This window comes from Notolepis coatsorum (assembly GCF_963971535.1).
Source record: "Notolepis coatsorum genome assembly, chromosome: 9".
In the NCBI taxonomy this organism is placed as follows: domain Eukaryota; kingdom Metazoa; phylum Chordata; class Actinopteri; order Aulopiformes; family Paralepididae; genus Notolepis; species Notolepis coatsorum.
This window is the reverse complement of record NC_140173.1, coordinates 47438493-47459672: the sequence shown is the minus strand read 5'-3', so window position 1 is coordinate 47459672 and position 21180 is coordinate 47438493. Positions and strand designations below refer to the sequence as shown.

The 21180-nt window shown below is 46.5% G+C and overlaps 1 protein-coding gene across 2 annotated transcripts in view; it reads right to left on the bottom strand.

The window, feature by feature from the left end:
* The window catches only part of inpp5f (inositol polyphosphate-5-phosphatase F), an 83356-nt gene extending 67534 nt beyond the window's left edge, over positions 1-15822 (bottom strand). For both annotated transcript variants that reach the window (XM_084321424.1, XM_084321425.1), the window contains exons 1-2: positions 15395-15822; positions 115-195 (exon numbers count right to left, since the gene is read on the bottom strand). In XM_084321424.1, coding sequence (XP_084177550.1) covers positions 115-195; positions 15395-15500 — 187 coding nt within the window. In that variant the 5' untranslated portion in view covers positions 15501-15822. The remainder of the gene's footprint in view (positions 1-114; positions 196-15394) is intronic.
* Between the last annotated feature and the right edge of the window lie 5358 nt (positions 15823-21180).

Sequence of the window (21180 nt, the reverse complement as noted above, 5' to 3'; positions counted from 1 at the left end):
TCCATTTACCAAATCCTGCCATTTCTCATTGACTTGCACGTCACCTAGCGGTAACCGAATACTCGTATAACAGTTCCCATCCGCAGTTCAAACATTTATAAACCTCTCACTCACCTGTGTGAAGTTGTATCTTTCCAATGACACCTTCCACCAGACCCAAGCACACTGGGTTCCAAGCTAACAACAGGTCTGTAGCTGAAATGAAGACAAGAGTGAGAACTTCAGTACAGAACAGAGGCAAAGAAACAAAGCATGAAGGACAGTCTCTCCAGCCCATGGGAAGATTGATCGATTAATTGATTGAAAATTGTATTAACAGATTGCAGAATGGGTACAATACAGTACGGCTCAATACACACAATTGTTAAGGGGATGCAGACCAGAGATAGACCTTCGTCTTGTTTACATCAGAGTCCCCCATTTTCAATTCATAATGACATTTATGACATACATACAGATACAGTACCGTTACATTTATGACATACAAGATATACAAATATACAGTAGTACTGTTTAACAGTGATCCTAACAGAAACTATATACATTCGAGGGGGAGGAACATTAGGAGGGGGTTGAGAACATAGAACAAAGCTGAAGGACGGTCTCTCTCCAGCCCACAGGAAGAACATAGAACAAAACTGAAGGACGGTCTCTCTCCAGCCCACGGGTAGAACATAGAACAAAGCTGAAGGACGGTCTCTCTCCAGCCCACAGGAAGAACATAGAACAAAACTGAAGGACGGTCTCTCTCCAGCCCACAGGAAGAACATAGAACAAAACTGAAGGACAGTCTCTCTCCAGCCCACGGGAAGAACATAGAACAAAGCTGAAGGACGGTCTCTCTCCAGCCCACAGGAAGAACATAGAACAAAACTGAAGGACAGTCTCTCTCCAGCCCACGGGAAGAACATAGAACAAAGCTGAAGGACGGTCTCTCTCCAGCCCACAGGAAGAACATAGAACAAAGCTGAAGGACGGTCTCTCTCCAGCCCACGGGAAGAACATAGAACAAAGCTGAAGGACGGTCTCTCTCCAGCCCACGGGAAGAACATAGAACAAAGCTGAAGGACGGTCTCTCTCCAGCCCACAGGTAGAACATAGAACAAAGCTGAAGGACGGTCTCTCTCCAGCCCACAGGAAGAACATAGAACAAAGCTGAAGGACGGTCTCTCTCCAGCCCACAGGAAGAACATAGAACAAAGCTGAAGGACGGTCTCTCTCCAGCCCACGGGAAGAACATAGAACAAAGCTGAAGGACGGTCTCTCTCCAGCCCACGGGAAGAACATAGAACAAAGCTGAAGGACGGTCTCTCTCCAGCCCACAGGTAGAACATAGAACAAAGCTGAAGGACGGTCTCTCTCCAGCCCACAGGAAGAACATAGAACAAAGCTGAAGGACGGTCTCTCTCCAGCCCACAGGTAGAACATAGAACAAAGCTGAAGGACGGTCTCTCTCCAGCCCACAGGAAGAACATAGAACAAAGCTGAAGGACGGTCTCTCTCCAGCCCACAGGAAGAACATAGGGCAGTAACAACTAATGGATTATAAAAATAGTTGCCATTTCTTTTTATAATCAATTAGTTGGGTCTATGTTAAATGCTACATCTTCACAGATACAGCCATTTGATTTGCAGAGCCTGGTAATAAATAATAATAATAAAATAAATATTTCAAACTGAAGACTGCACTCTTGATGGGCGGCTAAGTGGCACAGTGGGCAAGGTGCTCGCCACTAATGAAGGAGATGCTGGGTTCGAGCCCAGCTCTCGGCATTGCTACCAGCTTGGCTGGTCGTTCATACTAAACGCAATTGGCAGTGTTAGGGGTGGGAAGCTGGTGGGTGGGGATCGGACGTTGTGGACAGCGACTCCTACAGGTCGGTTGGTGCGCCTGCGCAGCAGAATCAGGAAGCAACGGGGGCGGCGTGTCCCTCCCACGCAGACCCTCGCTGCTATCAATAGATTAATCGACTATCAAATTCGTTGTTAGAGCTTATGCTTATCAAAATAAATGGTTTGGTTCCGGTTGCCGACCGACCATGCCGGTGCGACCCAATTTATTTGATGAGTTTAATAATAAAAAAATAAAAAATTATTACAATAATGTTTCATAAAAATCTTTGTCAAACCTTTAGTATTATAGATATTAAACATGCTGGCAGAGTACATGCATCCATGTTGTCGTGAACATTTTAATTAAATAAAGAAATTCCCTATCCATACTGCAAGATGACCACAGCAGACCTAAGGAAACAGACAAGCGAGCCACATGAGATGCTTGTACCGTTCATTTAGAAACAATGACAATGTTTTTTGCGTCCATTAGCCTCCTCCAGAGACAGGCGGTCTCTCCAGAGACAGGTAGTCTCTACAGGGACAGTCTGGATGAAACCAAGCCACGTCCAACAATCTGTCTTGTGTGTCCGGTTACCTTCGCCTAGTGGTCAACCACATTCGTCCATATTTGTCCCCAGAGTTTTTTCCCGTGGATAGAGCAAAGTACAATAATAGTCAAACCAGGGCCCTCATTCATCAACGTGGCGTAGAAAATGTTCTATTTCCACACGTAAGCACAGAATTTAGAATCAGTGCACGCACAAAAAAAACAGGATTTATCACACGTGCGTACACAGGTTCTACGCACACCTGTCTTGATAAATATGACTTTGATCCTACGTTTGAGCTCGTGCACTGTTTTAAGTATTTGCATACCAGAACCGCCCCGATTAACCATATACGGTAATGGAATACCCCCATGAAATGTGGAAAAATGGACTAAGCCGAGGGAAGCGTGTTATGAGACAGGCTGACAGACGTGTACACGTACGGTGATGTCGGATATGATATCTATTAACCATTGCTGCCTGGGCAGCGCAAACACTAATAAAGACCGTGCTGGAATATGACTGCCTTTTCCCGTTTTGTTTGATTAATACCCAGGGATTAAAGTTCTCCTCAATTTTATTCCAAATCGCGATGGATTTTCCGTCAATTTTCTACCTGCTGCATATGATTTCTAGAGGCATACTACAATCTATTTTGATGTCAGTATTGGGTAGTCTATATAAACAATAATACGAGAGCATATACAAGAACAATGAATCTCACTGCATGTATGATGTAGCCTGCCTTTCAATACATGAACTTGAATTCCATCATGTCTGTGTGCGGGACTCACAAGGCTGTTGTCACAATGGGTGGTACCGGTACAGTAATAACAGTCTACACAATATCACGATGGACCATGCCATAGCCTATGTTCTATTATGACATGATCTGTGACGACAAATGTTCTAGAATGTTTGATTAAGATATCATACTCTGACAGCATGCCTATGATCAACAAAAACGCGAACTTGAATCCCATCATCATATTTACATAGTCTGTCCACTATCTGGTGTCATTGCAATGCGTTTTTTATTCTTTCTTATACAGTAAAAAAGGGGAAGAACACTATATCGTGGGTGTTCATATGACTTGTATTCTGCTTACAGCTTCGAAATTCCACTTGTTTCGTTTAACGTAAAGCCTTTTAAATATAATCAAAACGTTCCCGTGTTTCTGCGGTCTGTGCGCAAAATAATAACGAGTTGAGCTACGCGGAGCGCAGTCAGTCAGTACACCCCATATATTCCGATAACGCTATATAAACCATGCTGCATTCATTCTGAGAGAAAGATCCATTATTCCAAATGCTATTTATAGGGTTTTGACCATAATTACACTACTGTTGCTATTTCACAATGAACTATAATGAATTACGGGGGTCATACAGAACAAGCGCCAGTGTCTTTATTTCCGCGTTGGAACGAATGCATGTACTGAGGAGCGCTTATGCCGTAGTAACGATATTCTACCACTGGGCGTCAGCTAAGTGTGCTCCGAGCTGTGTTTACACATAAGCACAAAGTCAAGTTCAAGTTGAAATTGATGAATCCCACTCTTTGCTTAGAAATGGTCGTACGCACAGGTTAAGCACATATCTGTGCGTAAGACACGTTGATGAATGAGGGCCCAGGTATGCAAGGATATTAAACACCAGAAACCCTGACCCAGATTTAATACTCGTTAATTATGTGCCTACTTGCTCATATTCATATTCAGAATTAATTATATTGTTTACACTACTTATTTGTATCTGTACTATAATTGTATTGCCTATATTTATGTCTTCTACTATTACCATGTACATACCTGTACCTCCTCCCCCATGCTGGTATGATGCCTGAATTTCCCCAAGGGGATCAATAAAGGAATGTCTTATCTTATCTTATATCTAATTCATCTTTTGAGAGCTATTTCTATTGTTTCAACTCAAAAGATTTGCACACATTTTGGACACGGAAGTAGAGTTTTGCCTATTTTTATTTTTTATCCACTTTTTCTCCCATTTTCTATATTTTCTCCCATCCCAATTTCGTATCATCCAATTCAACCCTCCCCTGTCACGAACGCTGTTTCTTGCCTCCCACAAGCCGGCTGCAATGTGGACTAAGTCATACATAGCACAAGTCCCCTCCGGTACTTGAGGTAACAGCAGTCGCATCTTTTCACCTGCGCAGCTCGATCTCTCAGTGGCGAGGAGTAACACATGGGAGGCTCACGCTGCCCCCGACACTTCCTGATTCTACCGCAGGCGTACCAACAGACCTGTAGGAGTCGCTGTCCACAACGCCCGATCCCCACCCATCAGTTTCCCACCCCCTAATACGGCCAATGTGTATTAGTATGAACGACCAGCTAAACTGAAAGCAATGTGGAGCGCTGGGCTCGAACAGGCGAGCCCAGCGTCTCCGCATTCGTGGTGAGCGCCTTGCCCACTACGCCACGTAGCCGCCTGAGTTTTGCCTATTTATATTTATTTAACCAGGCAGGTCAATTAAGAACAAATTCTGATTTACAATGACAGCCTTGTGAGAGCGAGGACAAAGGGGCCTCTAGAAGGGTAACAGGGAAAGGGGACACATTTCTTTTATACAATAGAAAAGAGACAGATGACACATGCATCACAGATGTAAGGGAAATAATTAAATCACACATCAAACAAGCAACCAAATAAAATTACAAGGTAATGTAACACATTAGAGTCCTTTAAAAGTAGTGAGGAGGATCATCAATGTGTCCATTTTCAAAGTCTTGTGCATCTCGTTCCAACTGCTGGGAGCAGCAAATTGGAAGGAGGATTTACCGAAGGAAGTGTTAAGTTAACACAGGGAACATAACATCTAGCGAGATACGGGGAGCAGCTCTGGTGTGATAGGGATTAGGGAGTAGATGCCTACAAGAATACAAGATGACACTGATGGGGGGGAAATGGTCTACAGGGCCTATGAAAACCACAGTTTAGGTCTTGATGAAGTTAGTAAAATAAACTTTGAATCTACAGAATCCTCGTCAAATCGTTTCCCCCTCTCTCTAATAACATTAAAAACATGTCGCCATGCAGCCAAAGTAGCTAACTGGTAAACCTATTAAGATTCCGCCCCTTACATTACTGAAAGAATATTTTGTTACTGCACTAAATACTACTGCAAAATAAAGCAATGCAGAGTATTTTATTTACCCAAGAAATTGTCTTGTTTCCAGACATGTTGAATGAATGAATGAATGAAAACTTTATTTAACAGATTGCAGAATGGGTACAATACAGTACGGCTCAATACATACAATTGTTAAGGGGATGCAGACCTGAGAAAGACGTTTGTCTTGTTCCCATCAGGGTCCCCCATTTTCATTTCATATAGACATTTATGACATACACAACATACATGACATTTATGGCATAGGGACATATAGGTATTTAGTACCGATACATTTGTGACATAAGCGGTATTCAAATATACAGTACTGTTACCCCTAGATCCTGACAGAGTATATACATATGATGGGGAGGGGACTGTACATTAGGAGGGGGTGGGTGGGTGGGAGGGAAATATACATACGGCGGGGAGGGAATATATACATGCGGTGGGGAGGAGACTGTCTATTAGGAGGTGGTGGGGGTTTTGGGCATTTACGGTGGCCAGTTTCGAATTGCAGCCTCCCGTAGGTGCTCTTTAAGAGCGGTTTTGAATGTGGGCAGGGATTCACATTCCTTTACAGCTTTGGGTAGGGCGTTCCACATTGTTGTGGCATAATTGCGAAACGTGTTTAGTCCCTTGTTTGAGCCGAATCTGGGTTTAACATGATTTGTTGAGCTTCCTCTGGTGTAGTGGTTGTGGTATTCACTGACCTTTGGGAAGTATTTTGACATGTACATGGGCACCCCGGTCGTATAGTGTATCTTGAAGACCAGGCCCATTGCAAGTTGCTGTACTCTGTCGTCTACTCTAAGCCATCCTAGGTTGTCAAAGTGGGCAGGGGTGAGGTGGGTTCTGGGGTTCAGGTCAAGTAGTAGTCTGACCAGTTTGTTTTGTGATGTTTGTAATTTTGTTTTAAGCGCCTTTGAGGTGCTTTGGTACCATGAGGTGCACGCATAGTCATAGTACCCTTGAATGAGTGCTCCTGCCAGAGTCTTCAGGGTATTCTTGTTTACCAGAGAGGAGATCCGGTACAAGAATCTAGTTCGTTGGTTGACTTTTTTTATTACATTGGATGCCATTTTGTCACAGGAAAGATTTGCCTCTAGGATGGAACCCAGGTAGGTAATTTCGTCTTTCCTTGTGACAATATTGTCACCCACTGTAACTGAGAAGCCGTCGGTCTTGCTGAGTTTGTTATTTGAAACGAAGAGAATGGACTCTGTTTTGCCCATGTGTAATGATAGTTTGTTATCAGCGAGCCATATGCAGATTTTGCCTAGTTCCGTGCTGAGGGTTTTTTCAACCTGCAATTTGTTCTTGTCAGAGACCAGCAGGGCTGAGTCGTCCGCAAACAGGAACAAGTTGCAGTCACAGGCTGACGACATGTCATTTGCATAAATTAGGAAGTTAGTTCTGTGTCCTTACTATGACCCCCCCCCCCCCCCCCCCACCACCGGATTTGGATTTGATAAAAATGCTTTCAAATCCCACCTCTTGACCTATTTCAAGCCCCACCCTCTTTTCTTGATCCTCCAATCATGTTGATCCTCCAAGTTGTGACTGGAGGATCAAAGAAAGAGGGCGGGCGTTTGAGATAGGTCAACCTTTTCTGGCACGAGTAGCTCAACGACACAGCCTGGTCCATAAACAATAAATAACTAAAGTAAACCTGTGTATGCTACTGTAGCTATAAGCTACAATTCAAGTACTTTTTCCCCCATCCTAGCCTTTTACTTTGATGGTTCGGGCAAACATTTTTAGTTGAGTCAAAGTGTGCCTTTGATTGATTGATTGATTGATTGATTGATTGATTGATTGATTGATTGATTGAACATTGGAGGTGGTTGGGTGGGTGGGGTAGGGTGGGGTACGCCTGTTGTTACAAAGGGTCAGATTAAACCGAATATATATATTTATTGCCTGAGATCCCATGTATAATATTTGTATATCGTTTGATATCCCCTGTATATTCCTTGTACAATATATACGGAATATCCCTTTACCTGGTAGCAGGACAGACCATAATATTCGTTCTCCTATTGGAAGCGACCCCCTAGGCGCCAGCCTTACCCCCCTCGAGCTGACTTGAAAGCTACCGCCAGGACTTGCCCAAACATGCCCGCTTTCGCCCAAGGCTACGAGACAGTGAGCAGGCTGGCACCATCGTTTACCCCCCGCACATATAAATATAGCGCGGCGAATACAGAACCCCCCTTGCAGTTCCTCTTCAGTTCGCCTTCAGTTCAGTCTGGTTCAGTTATCCAAGCAACGCCTCACCCACTACGCAACGTGGGCATAGCAGGGCTCGCATTGCCCCAAGATAGTCTTGTGTTATCCTAATACGTCTGTTTGTCGTATCGTTCTCTATCTATTAGTAAACCTTCATTACGAGTCAAAGACCACGTGGAGTGAGTAATTGTGCGTCGACATAGAGCACTTATTGCCCGTGCTAATAGTATAGTAACGTCAAGTTTAACCGTGCATTACCGCACCGGAGGACTTACACCGGAGCAGCAGCACCACGGGGGATTTACACCCCGCCCGCAGTGCCACTTTTCCGGCAAGGATTATTATTCTTCATTCTTCACCAAGCTACTGGAAGCAGAGAACCGTCTACACCCACTGCTGTGGGATCCCCGTGCCCGTGGGGACATCACTCAAGCCCGTCTTTGTCGTACCAGAGACTCCACAGCTTTCACCTGCACAGCGCGCATCCTGGGACCAGGCTGCATATCCCCGCTGCCCCAGGGAGTGACATCGCCTCCTTGAACCCTGGACTTGCATAGAGCTTTGGCCCCCTCTGCTGGCTTACAACCGGTAGTACCCCCCATCCCAGAGTACCAGAGATAATCCTTAATATTTACTATTGACTCGCCTATGCACATTCTATTTGCCTTATAAGCGCAACTAAGTCATGTAACAATATTCCCTTTTATGTAATAAATATTGTAAACGAGTATTTTGTGTGGAAAACCGTGTTATTGTTGGAGTGTTCTAATCTAATATACTTATGTACAGTATTGGCCAGGAGTACATAGACGGTAGTGATTCAATGATATCAGTACTTGATTAATACAGTCAGGGAATTGTACCCCTCAGTTACAATTGGTCCTTCGATAGCCGAGATAATAATTAGCGTAATATTAATATAATATTAATATTGACATGGCCGATGACGAACACTCCACAAACGGTTCTCCTGAGCTAGATCGCCCGCAGCGCAGATGACAGCCACCTCCCTACCTAGAGGCATACTCTGTCAGTCCAATACCTAGCTTTAAAGGGAAGTTAAACGCGGAAAAAGTAGAAAGTAAAATTATGTCTGACCTTAACAACCAGGTTACCCCGACCACAGAGGCCCTAGTGGGTGCTAATGTAACTGACCAAGCTCACGTGGGGACCAGGAGGGAACTGACACGACTTTACCCCCAGACAATACCGAAGAAATAGCCCCCGATCAGCCCCGGGAGGAAGACAACCCTAAAGAGACGCGCACCCAGGAGACGGATCTCCTCGGTACGCAACAGGAGAATGGATCTCCAACCAGTACTGCCGGGAGCCGATCGCCCCGAACGGCGTCTTCCCCCAGCGAGGCGGACAAGATGCTGGCGCAAGCACTCATCGCCACCCTGGCAGCCTCCACCGAACGCGATCGACTTCAAGCGCAACAGACGTGCGAGCGCGAACATTACGCAGGTGAGCGAGAGCGCTTCCAGGCGCAACAAAGGAGCGAAGACGACCGAATAAGGCTGGAGACCAGACGCCTCCAGACAGAAGAGAACATCGAGCGAAGCCGCGCCGACGTCGCAAATGCACAGCTCCACGCCGCCCATGCCAGCGCCAATGCCCAGCGCGACGTCGCCAACGCACAGCGCGACGCTGCCCAGACCAGCGCCAATGCGCAGCGCGACATCGCCAATGCCCAGCGCGAAGCCGCGCGCGACGCAGCCCATGCCCGGCGCGAGGCAGAGCGCGACCGGCTGCAGGCGGAGCTGATGGACAAACTGGTTGCCATGGCGACACCCCCTCACTCCGCACGGAGCTCCCAGAGGTCGTCAAGACATGGGTCTAGGACACATTCCCCTACCCGACGAAGCGACCCGGGACCCCGCCTACAGGAGGATCCTGTCCACGTCTCCGAACCCCGCCTACAGGAGGAGCCTGTCCACGTCTCTGAACCCCCTCCCCAGCCGGTCCCTACGAGACCTAGCAACCGGGGTACAGAACCGAACCACGCCGAGAGACTGAACAGAAGACTCCAGGTCCTAGCAGAGGAAGAGGAGGAGGAAGAGGAGGGGTGTCAAGCCGACCAGCAGCAACGTGCTCTGGCCCAGGAGGCCCAGTACAGCCCCGACCCGCAGCAACATACTCAGGACGAGGAGGTCCAGTACAGCCCAGAAGTCAGCCCCGAGGCCCTGCGCTACAAACCCCCGACTCAACTCGCGGGTGAGTTTGACGCACCGTCAGCCCCGAGGAACAGCACCTGGGTACCCGACCTTCGGTACCCACCAAGTACCAGCCCAAGACGACACGCAAGAGGAGACTCGCCTAGGAGGCCTCTCCCCCAACGCTCACCGATGTGCCAGTCATCCATGACATCATACATTGCCACGCCGTCATTTCCCGACTTCGCCTATGAGACTCGAGCACAGTACACGGAGCTCCGGATGTGCCTAGAGACAATGATGGTGGATGTCGCAGGCGAACGCCACAAGTATGCAATATTACTGAAGCACCTGAAAGTACCGCGAGCGCACAATATAGCGCTGGCCTATGCCACCTCTTCGACACCATACACAGCGGCCCTAGCGGCGCTGGACCAGAGATATGGACGTATATGGGATTACGTAATAGAAGAGATAAGGCATATTGACCGCCTACCCCCAGCCACAGACAATCGCTCACTAGACGACCTGTCAATCAAAGTGCAGTCCCTGGTGGGGATGCTGGGAGCGCAACGGGAGAAGGGCAGGCATGAGCTATACGCCAACTCTAACGTTGAGAGGATTTTGGAGAAGCTGCCACCCGCAAGACAGGAGCGCTTTCGGAGGCAGAGGGACTACCGCGACCCCGACGGCCCCGAGCCATCCCTCCTTGATCTGGCCGACTTCCTGGCGAGAGAGGTCAGCAGCTTACGACTGGACACCTTCGGGCGGAGCACGCCAAGCTCCAGAGAGGGACCCAGGAGAATAAATGATGGAAGAAGATCGGTGACTGTCATGCACCAATCAGAGTCAGTACCGCAGCACTCCAACCACAACACCCCCTCGACGAAAGAGGACCAGTGGAAGATTGAGTGCCAGTACTGTGAGGGAGAACATCGGCTCCATCAGTGCGAAGATTTCAAGAAGCTGACCACGGATGATGTGAGCCAGTGGGTCAAGGACCACCGCCGCTGCTTCCGTTGCGCGCGCAGCCACCTAGCAGCTGAGTGCCGCCTGAAGAAAAAGTGCAGCAGGTGCGGTGGCACCCACCTGGAGGTCCTGCATGACATCAACAAGCGTCAGCCAGGACAACAGAGTGGGCCCGTCGCGGTAATGTACCATGCCGAGGCGGTGGCACCAGAACCAAAGTTCCACCAGACCGCTCCCTGGTGTCCCGACTGCCACGGCAGACACTGGCGGACAAGGTGCGACTCGTACCATATAGAGTCTACGTCCCCACCCGAGACAGGAGTGCTCCACATAGACCCCCAGCACAGCGGGACCCCCCGTGTGCTCCTCAAAGTGGTCAGAGTGCTCCTGAGCCACGGGGACAAAGTCATGGACACTTACGCCGTCCTTGATGACGGGTCAGAGAAGACCCTCCTGCTCGCGTCCGCTGCGGCCCAGCTGGGACTGCGGGGGAGCGAGAACCAAATGACGATTCGGACAATAAGAAGAGATTTAAAGACGATAAAGGGCGAGAATGTCTCCTTCACTATCGCAGCAAGCGGGCAGCCAGAGCGACGGTATAGGATTACAAATGCTTTCACCAGCCAAGAAATAGGACTATCACAGTACACCTACCCCATCCCACAGCTGATGGATAAGTGTGTGCACCTGCGTCAACTACCTATCCCGCTCATAGACGGCGCCACCCCGACCCTGTTGATAGGCTCCGACCATGCAGACCTCATCGTCCCGATAGACCGGGTCCATACCGGAACCCGAGGCTGTCCTGCAGCAGTCGAAACCCGCCTAGGATGGACATTGCAAGGCCCCCTCGCTAAATCTCTCAACCGAACAGCAGCCACTAGCTGCCTCCACTCCAGAGCGACAGAAGCAGACACCGGCCTCTCCCCCGTACAGCAGAGGCTATTGACATTAAGCGAGAGGCCCGTGAAAGAACCGTGGGTACCAGAGGGAGTTCGGAACTCCACCCCCCTCAGCTGCGCTTCAGACGTAGCTGACCTCGAACCCAGCACCCCAAGCGACTCCTTGACGGGGCGGCCGGGACCGGCCCCTCCTCACACGGGGTACAGAGCGAACAAGAGAAACAGACGGAGGAGGAGAAAGCACAGCCAAGCAAAGACCAAAGCAGTCTCAGGCCCGCTCCCCCCTAAGCCCCCCTTCATCCCGTCCAGTCATCATGACAACAGACCAGTCACCACCCCGAGCTGCGTGGCCGGCCGGCCGCGTAAGCAAAGTGACCACTGGTACCGACGGAAAGGTCAGAGTGGCAGAAGTGCTCGGCCAAGGGCGGATCTACAACCGACCCGTGGCGAGGCTGATAAGAGTCGCCAAGGCTCCCCGACTCGCCTAATGACGACCATGACCCCTGACTTTGTGAACTGCCCGACCCCTCACAGACATTGAGTAGTGGACAGTGCGGTTAATCTGTCCCTGCTTAGCTAATTAGGTGGGACTAATTAGGGGGCGGCTGTTACAAAGGGTCAGATTAAACCGAATATATATATTTATTGCCTGAGATCCCATGTATAATATTTGTATATCGTTTGATATCCCCTGTATATTCCTTGTACAATATATACGGAATATCCCTTTACCTGGTAGCAGGACAGACCATAATATTCGTTCTCCTATTGGAAGCGACCCCCTAGGCGCCAGCCTTACCCCCCTCGAGCTGACTTGAAAGCTACCGCCAGGACTTGCCCAAACATGCCCGCTTTCGCCCAAGGCTACGAGACAGTGAGCAGGCTGGCACCATCGTTTACCCCCCGCACATATAAATATAGCGCGGCGAATACAGAACCCCCCTTGCAGTTCCTCTTCAGTTCGCCTTCAGTTCAGTCTGGTTCAGTTATCCAAGCAACGCCTCACCCACTACGCAACGTGGGCATAGCAGGGCTCGCATTGCCCCAAGATAGTCTCGTGTTATCCTAATACGTCTGTTTGTCGTATCGTTCTCTATCTATTAGTAAACCTTCATTACGAGTCAAAGACCACGTGGAGTGAGTAATTGTGCGTCGACATAGAGCACTTATTGCCCGTGCTAATAGTATAGTAACGTCAAGTTTAACCGTGCATTACCGCACCGGAGGACTTACACCGGAGCAGCAGCACCACGGGGGATTTACACCCCGCCTGCAGTGCCACTTTTCCGGCAAGGATTATTATTCTTCATTCTTCACCAAGCTACTGGAAGCAGAGAACCGTCTACACCCACTGCTGTGGGATCCCCGTGCCCGTGGGGACATCACTCAAGCCCGTCTTTGTCGTACCAGAGACTCCACAGCTTTCACCTGCACAGCGCGCATCCTGGGACCAGGCTGCATATCCCCGCTGCCCCAGGGAGTGACATCGCCTCCTTGAACCCTGGACTTGCATAGAGCTTTGGCCCCCTCTGCTGGCTTACAACCGGTAGTACCCCCCATCCCAGAGTACCAGAGATAATCCTTAATATTTACTATTGACTCGCCTATGCACATTCTATTTGCCTTATAAGCGCAACTAAGTCATGTAACAATATTCCCTTTTATGTAATAAATATTGTAAACTAGTATTTTGTGTGGAAAACCGTGTTATTGTTGGAGTGTTCTAATCTAATATACTTATGTACAGTATTGGCCAGGAGTACATAGACGGTAGTGATTCAATGATATCAGTACTTGATTAATACAGTCAGGGAATTGTACCCCTCAGTTACACCTGTGGTGCTGGTTAGCCAGGGACAGAAGGATCTTACTAAATCTGTAACAATCTTGGAGATATGTCAAGCACCCGACATACAGCTTCAGGCTCAACCGCTTTTCAGTTGACAGCTAAATGTAGCCTAGTCATACAATTTTAAAACAACCGGGCTGTGCCATTTCCCATTAACTAGCATTTTCAAACATCTGTCAGTGGTCAGGAGGGAAATCAATATACGACCATGGAAAAGACTAGAGTTTCAGTTTCTCTCAGTGACTAAAACCGGAAAGGTTTAACATTAAACAACACAATGAAGAAGACGATTATAAAAAAGACATTAAGGGTGTGTCTTCATTCAGAGCAGAGCTGAAGGCATGAGCAAGCGACAGAGGGTGTGAGAACATCTAGCAGCATGTAGGGAGCAGGCTGAGACAATGACTCTTCCTGTTCCCATAAGTCAGAGAACTCTATGTACAGGGAACCAGGACTGTGACTGAGGGCTCACCGGAGAGTCCACATTCAAAAAAGAAAAAACGAGTGGAAATAATACACCAGCTCGGTTCAGAATGTGTAATATCGTGGAAATTCTGCACTGCACTAGTGTCAACAAGCCCAGCGAGAAGTGGAAACCCTTTTCCAATTAAATAATGGAACAGTGGTGCAACCTAAACCTGTTCAGGCTGGCTGCCCAGCCATATGACTAAACAAGCCAACATGGTTAACTCATTCATTGTATATGTCGGTAACTCAAGATGCACTTTTGTTTCAACAGCATTTTAAAAAAAAACAAAAAAAACACAATTCCAATGGTGAAAATACAAGCCGATTAATGTCTGAGCATGACCAATTCTTTCTCTAAAGCTAGTACCCGGTTAGAACCAGGACTGTAATCTGTGAAGTCATCAGGATGTACTTAGTTGGGGGAGCTGTTCGACTGACAATAACTGATGGGACTTATTTTGATGTATAATTTTGTTCAAGTTTATTTTTTGTTTTAGTAAATTAGGCTATTTTGTTCTTCCAACAGAAGCTAGATTCTCCCCATAGCTCCTATCACAGTCCTCTTTTCCACCTTAGTCTAGTAATTACATATGCAGCAGTACATTTGTGTGATATCACATTATTCAGGGTTCGATGCAATCTCTGGGGGACCCAGTGATGTAAACAATAGGAAAGTCTTTCTCTGGTCTGCAGCCCCTTAACAATTGTGTGTATTGAGCAGTACTGTATTGTACCCATTCTGCAATCTGTTAATAAAATGTTCATTCATTCATTCACTCTGTTCTACAGTTTCTGGTCATTATATATAAAATATAGATTTTGTTTTATTATACAAATCGAACTGCCTTACGACATACACTGTGGTGTAATTTACTGTTATAACCCACCACCCACCAAAGGAAATGGGTTTAGCACTAGAGTTACTATTTATTTATTTATTATCTATACTGGGCTTGGAGTGATGCTTTTAGAACGCTAGCCTGACATTCGGTACACTAACCATCGGCGTGCAAAGGCAAAACAAGAAGAACAATGTAGGGACGTGTGCCTTCATATTAATAGAAGTGTGTATGTCTGAGGAATGTGGGCTAAAGGCAGGTATAGGAAGGAAGGAGTAGCTAGCAGCACGACTGACTCCAAATTCGAACAAGTATTAAGAAGACTAACGTTAGGTTAGCTCACTTATGTAGAGGTTAGTTAGTCAAGTTAATGATCACAATGACACACAAGACACAACAATCAGTGATGATGATGATGATAGCATTGATAGGAGGAGAGAGATCCGCTGCAACACGCACCATGTCTGATGCTCATCGTCCCATCTGTTCGGCTGCACCAAAGCGCACGGTCGCCACTCTGGAGAATGTAATGGTCTTTTGCTTGGAACAGCTCCATTTTGTCCATTTACGTTGTCCGCCCAATATATTGAAGAAGGCGGCTATCTAAAATAGCAATCCACGTCTTGGCAGCTGACAAATCGTCCTCCTAACCTAAGCCACACTGGACGCTATCACTTCGCTCCCCAGCTTCGCTCCCCACAGGCTGCTGCTGTGCCAGCTAGCTAGCTAAGCTAGCTAAGCTACCAGCAATAGCCGGAGAGGGTTGTCGGATATATGTTAATGTTCGAGTGCTATGCATAATGACATCCTAATGACATTTCTATTGACGATTCGTTCATTTCAAAATAGCATGCTGTTGTTGAGAGTCAAAGCTTCAAACTTCGGCGTGTAAATAAACGTCCCAGCCAGGCGGTGCTTTTTCATTCAGTACCAACTGCTGTCAATTTCCTGCTCTAAACAATTACACGTGACCTGGACCTGATTCGTCATCCCTGCCTGGTGATGATGATGATCAATTACCATTACTATTTTTTGCTGACACCATATTGTCCAGAATGATAACGTCTTCATATTTCAGTCTCAACACTTTCGTTCCATCAGAAGGTTCCATTCTAGCACTTTTACTTTCACTGGGATAATGCTCAGGCAACTACATATCTATTTGGAAACGTCTCTTCTACATTCTCTTGTACCCAGGTCCGAACAAAGAAATGTCTCTTCCTCTCCTACATAATCACATACTGTATGCAAACTGTGAGCACTTACACTTACAGACAGTCAGGGGCTAGTAGTTAGGTACACACACACACAGTGACTGATACTGGCACTGACACTTTGACAACCTAGGATGGCTTAGAGTAGACGACAGAGTACAACAACTTGCAATGGGCCTGGTCTACAAGATACACTACACGACCAAGGTACCCATGTACATGTCAAAATACTTCCCAAAGGTCAGTGAATACCACGATCACAACACCAGAGGGAGCTCCACAAATCATGGTAAACCCAGATTCGGCTCAAATAAGGGACTAAACACGTTTCGCAATTATGCCACATCAATGTGGAACGCCCTACCCAAAGCTGTAAAGGAATGTGGATCACTACCCACTTTCAAAACCTCTCTCAAGGGACACCTACGGGAGACTGCAATTCAACACTGGCCCCTGTAAATATCCTAACCCAACCCCCTCCAATGTACAGTCATTTACCTAGTATGGTTTTGTCAATAGTTCAATGTACAATTGTGTTTGTTTGTACAGTGTCTCCCCCCCCCCCCCCCCCCCCTCAATGTACAGTGTTACTTGTTTATACAGTGTGCCCCCCGCCCCCCCCCCCCCCCCCAACCACCTCCAATGTAAATTACCCAGTATGGTTGTCAATATCCCAATGTACCCAACCCCCCCCACCCAACCTCCTCCAATGTACAGTTTCTACGTCAAATGTATATACTCCCTTTTCTTGACTCCTTCTGTATCACAAACAGTACTGTATTTGCAAATCTGGTATGTCATAAATGTATAGATGTAGCAGTACTGACTATCTGTATGTCATGTATGTCATATATGTCTATATGAATTGAAAATGGGGGACCCTGATGGAAACAAGACAAACGTCTTTCTCAGGTCTGCATCCCCTTAACAATTGTATGTATTGAGCCGTACTGTATTGTACCCATTCTGCAATCTGTTAAATAAAGTTTTCATTCATTCATTCATTCATTCATTCATTCATTCATTCATTGGTAAACAAGAATACCCTGAAGACTCTAGCAGGAGCACTCATTCAAGGGTACTACGACTATGCTTGCACCTCATGGTACCAAAGCACCTCAAAGGCACTAAAAAACAAATTACAAACATCTCAAAACAAGCTAGTCAGACTACTGCTTGACCTGACTCCTAGAACCCACCTCACCCCTGCCCACTTTGACAACCTAGGATGGCTTAGAGTAGACGACAGAGTACAGCAACTTGCAATGGGCCTGGTCTACAAGATACACTACGCGACCAAGGTACCCATGTACATGTCAAAATACTTCCCAAAGGTCAGTGAATACCACGATCACAACACCAGAGGGAGCTCCACAAATCATGTTAAACCCAGATTCGGCTCAAACAAGGGACAAAACACGTTTCGCAATTATGCCACATCAATGTGGAACGCCCTACCCAAAGCTGTAAAGGAATGTGAATCACTACCCACTTTCAAAAACACTCTCAAAAAACACCTACGTGAGACAGCAATTCGAAACTGGCCCCTACAAATGTCCTAACCTAGTTGTACAGTAAATAACCAAGTAAGGCTTTGTCAGTATTCCAATGTACAGTGTAAAATGTGTGTGTCCCCCCTACCCAACCCCCCCCCCCCCCCCCCCCCCCCCCCCCCCACCTCCAATGTACAGCCCCCACCCACCCACCCAACCCCACCCCACCCACCCAACCTCCTCCAATGTACAGTTTCTACGTCAAATGTATACACTCTTTTTCTGGACACTTTTGTATCACAAACAGTACTGTATTTGCAAATCTGGTATGTCATAAATGTATAGATGTAGCAGTACTGTCTATCTGTATGTCATGTGTGTCATGTTATGATGAATTGAAATGGGGGACCCTGATGTAAACAAGACGAAAGTCTTTCTCTGGTCTGCATCCCCTTAACAATTGTATGTATTGAGCTGTACTGTACTGTACCCATTCTGCAATCTGTTAATAAACTTTTCAATCAATCAATCAATCAATCAATCAATCAATCAATCAAACCATTTTCAAGAGAGGGGATTTTTGTTTAGTAATGGCCTAATGGACTACATTTTATCAATGCAACAACCAATCAAATTTGCAATGGTTTTGTTTGAATTATTGGGCCTAATGCTCACTATGGCGTTCAATGTGAAATCTGGTAATCATTACTTAAAAAAACGGATGGACATAGGTCTATTGCTGGCAACCATTCCCGAACCCCCCCTCTCCCAGTGGTTGGGCCCCAGAAAGGGGTCCCATTTCCCCCCTGCTTATGGGCGTGCCTGTGTGTAACCCCATGCGAGTGCCAGCCTGCTCCAAGGACGGGGGAGGGGGGGGGGAGTACTGACCTCAGACACAGATACAGAAGTTGTTTTTAGGCTACTTTGTGCAGTTGTGTCAACTGTACCTCCAATGTACAGTCCCGCCCCCCCCCCCCCCCCCCCCCCCCACACACCCACCCAACCCCACCCCACCTACCCAACCGCCTCCAATGTACAGTTTCTATGTCAAATGTACACTGTTTATATATCATATACACTCTTTTCTGGACACTTTTTGTATCACAAACAGTACTGTATTTGCAAATCTGGTATGTCATAAATGTATAGATGTAGCAGTACTGTCTATCTGTATGTCGTGTATGTCATATATATGTTATGATGAATTGAAAATGGGGGACCCTGATGTAAACAAGACGAAAGTCTTTCTCTGGTCTGCATCCCCTTAACAATTGTATGTATTGAGCTGTACTGTACTGTACCCATTCTGCAATCTGTTAATAAACTTTTCAATCAATCAATCAATCAATCAATCAATCAATCAATCAATCAATCAATCAATCAAAGGAGCTCTATTGTAGACCTACTTTTACTTTTACCACATTTTAAGGTGAACATCAAACGTTTTTACTCCACTACATTTATGTTACATAATCAGCATCATCATCATCAAATCTTTATTTAAAATTCGTAAGATCATTGAGGTTGCTCTAATTTCCAATGATGACGAGTAAACAGACAATAAAACAAAAAAAACAATAACACAAAATTAAAAGTAGTAACATAAAAAGATAAAAACAGAGGAAATCACCTAAAACACAAGATTAAAAGCAAAGAAAATAATATAAAACAGTTACACACACACAGTGGTTAGCGACCATGGCTTTGAACTGTATGTTGGAAGAGTATTCATCTTTAAAGTGCCATCCACGAGTCAGGAGCATCAACAGAAAAGGCAGATCTCATAAGCTCAGAACATGCTCGAGGGACCTTGAGCACCAGCCAGTCTAATAATGCTGTTATGTGCTTTGAAGAAAAACAGTCTGCACTGCAATGCATGATGAACATGTGATTAATGCAATTTTGGACATTGAGCTATAACCCCTAAGCCTTTGAGGTTCATGATCACACTGGTATGGTTAGATGTTTGTGAACTGAAGGAAGGGGTAGGGGGGGTAGGGGGTGGGTGGGGGACACTGTACACTGTACATTGGAATATTGACAAAGCCATACTTGGTCATTTACTGTACATTGGAGGGGGTTGGGTTAGGACATTTGCAGGGGCCAGTTTCGAATTGCAGTCTCCCGTAGGTGTTCTTTGAGAGTGTTTTTGAGAGTGGGTAGTGATTCACATTCCTTTACAGCTTTGGGTAGGGCGTTCCACATTGATGTGGCATAATTGCGAAACGTGTTTAGTCCCTTGTTTGAGCCGAATCTGGGTTTAACATGATTTGTGGAGCTCCCTCTGGTGTTGTGATCGTGGTATTCACTGACCTTTGTAGACCAGGCCCATTGCAAGTTGCTGTACTCTGTCGTCTACTCTAAGCCATCCTAGGTTGTCAAAGTGGGCAGGGGTGAGGTGGGTTCTATGAGTCAGGTCAAGCAGTGAGTAGTCTGACCAATTTGTTGAGATGTTTGTAATTTTGTTTTTAGTGCCTTTGAGGTGCTTTGGTACCATGAGGTGCATAGTCGTAGTACCCTTGAATGAGTGCTCCTGCCAGAGTCTTCAGGGTATTCTTGTTTACCAGAGAGGAGATCCGGTACAAGAATCGAGTTCGTTGGTTGACTTTTTTTTATTACATTGGATGCCATTTTGTCACAGGAAAGATTAGCCTCTAGGATGGAACCCAGGTAGGTAATTTCATCTTTCCTTGTGACAATATTGTCACCCACTGTAACTGAGAAGCCGTCGGTCTTGCTGAGTTTGTTATTTGAACCGAAGAGAATGGACTCTGTTTTGCCCATGTGTAATGATAGTTTATTATCGGCGAGCCATATGCAGATTTTGCCTAGTTCCGAGCTGAGGGTTTTTTCAACCTGTAACTTGTTCTTGTCAGAGAGTAAAGGGTTAACCTTCTGTAGTGTGGCAGTGAAAGGGTTAACCTGCTGTTGTGTGGCAGTGAAAGGGTTAACCTTCTGTGTATTGTCGCAGTGAAAGGGTTAACCTTCTGTGTATTGTCACAGTGAAAGGGTTAACCTTCTGTGTATTGTCGCAGTGAAAGGGTTAAACTAATTTACCAGACTGTGTTACAATCATGGCCAGGGCCTCTCTCTCTCTCTCCTGCTACTTCCACACCCTTATGGGCAGCTTCCTACCCCACGCTGTCACCTGGGATCAATCAACGCACCTGAGACTCGTCAGGTCATCACCAGCCCCGACAAGAGACCTGGGTTTCCTGCCACTCCCTGTCAGAGTGTTGCTACATCACCTGCCGCTCGGTCTACGCTGTCTCCCAAGCAGTGATGCCAGTAACTAGTTACTCTAATCTGATTACTTTTTTCAGTAAATAGTCATCTAACTTGTTACTTTTTACAAGCCAGTAATCTGATTACAGTTACTTTTCCAAGTGGCTGTGCATTACTATTTAGTTACTATCTCATAATGCTGATGATATGACCAGGGGTACAGTCAGCTAGACCGGAGATGGGACGTGCGCTCGCGCACGCACGCACACAGCCACACACACATGAGAATAACAAACTATATTAATACCATGTT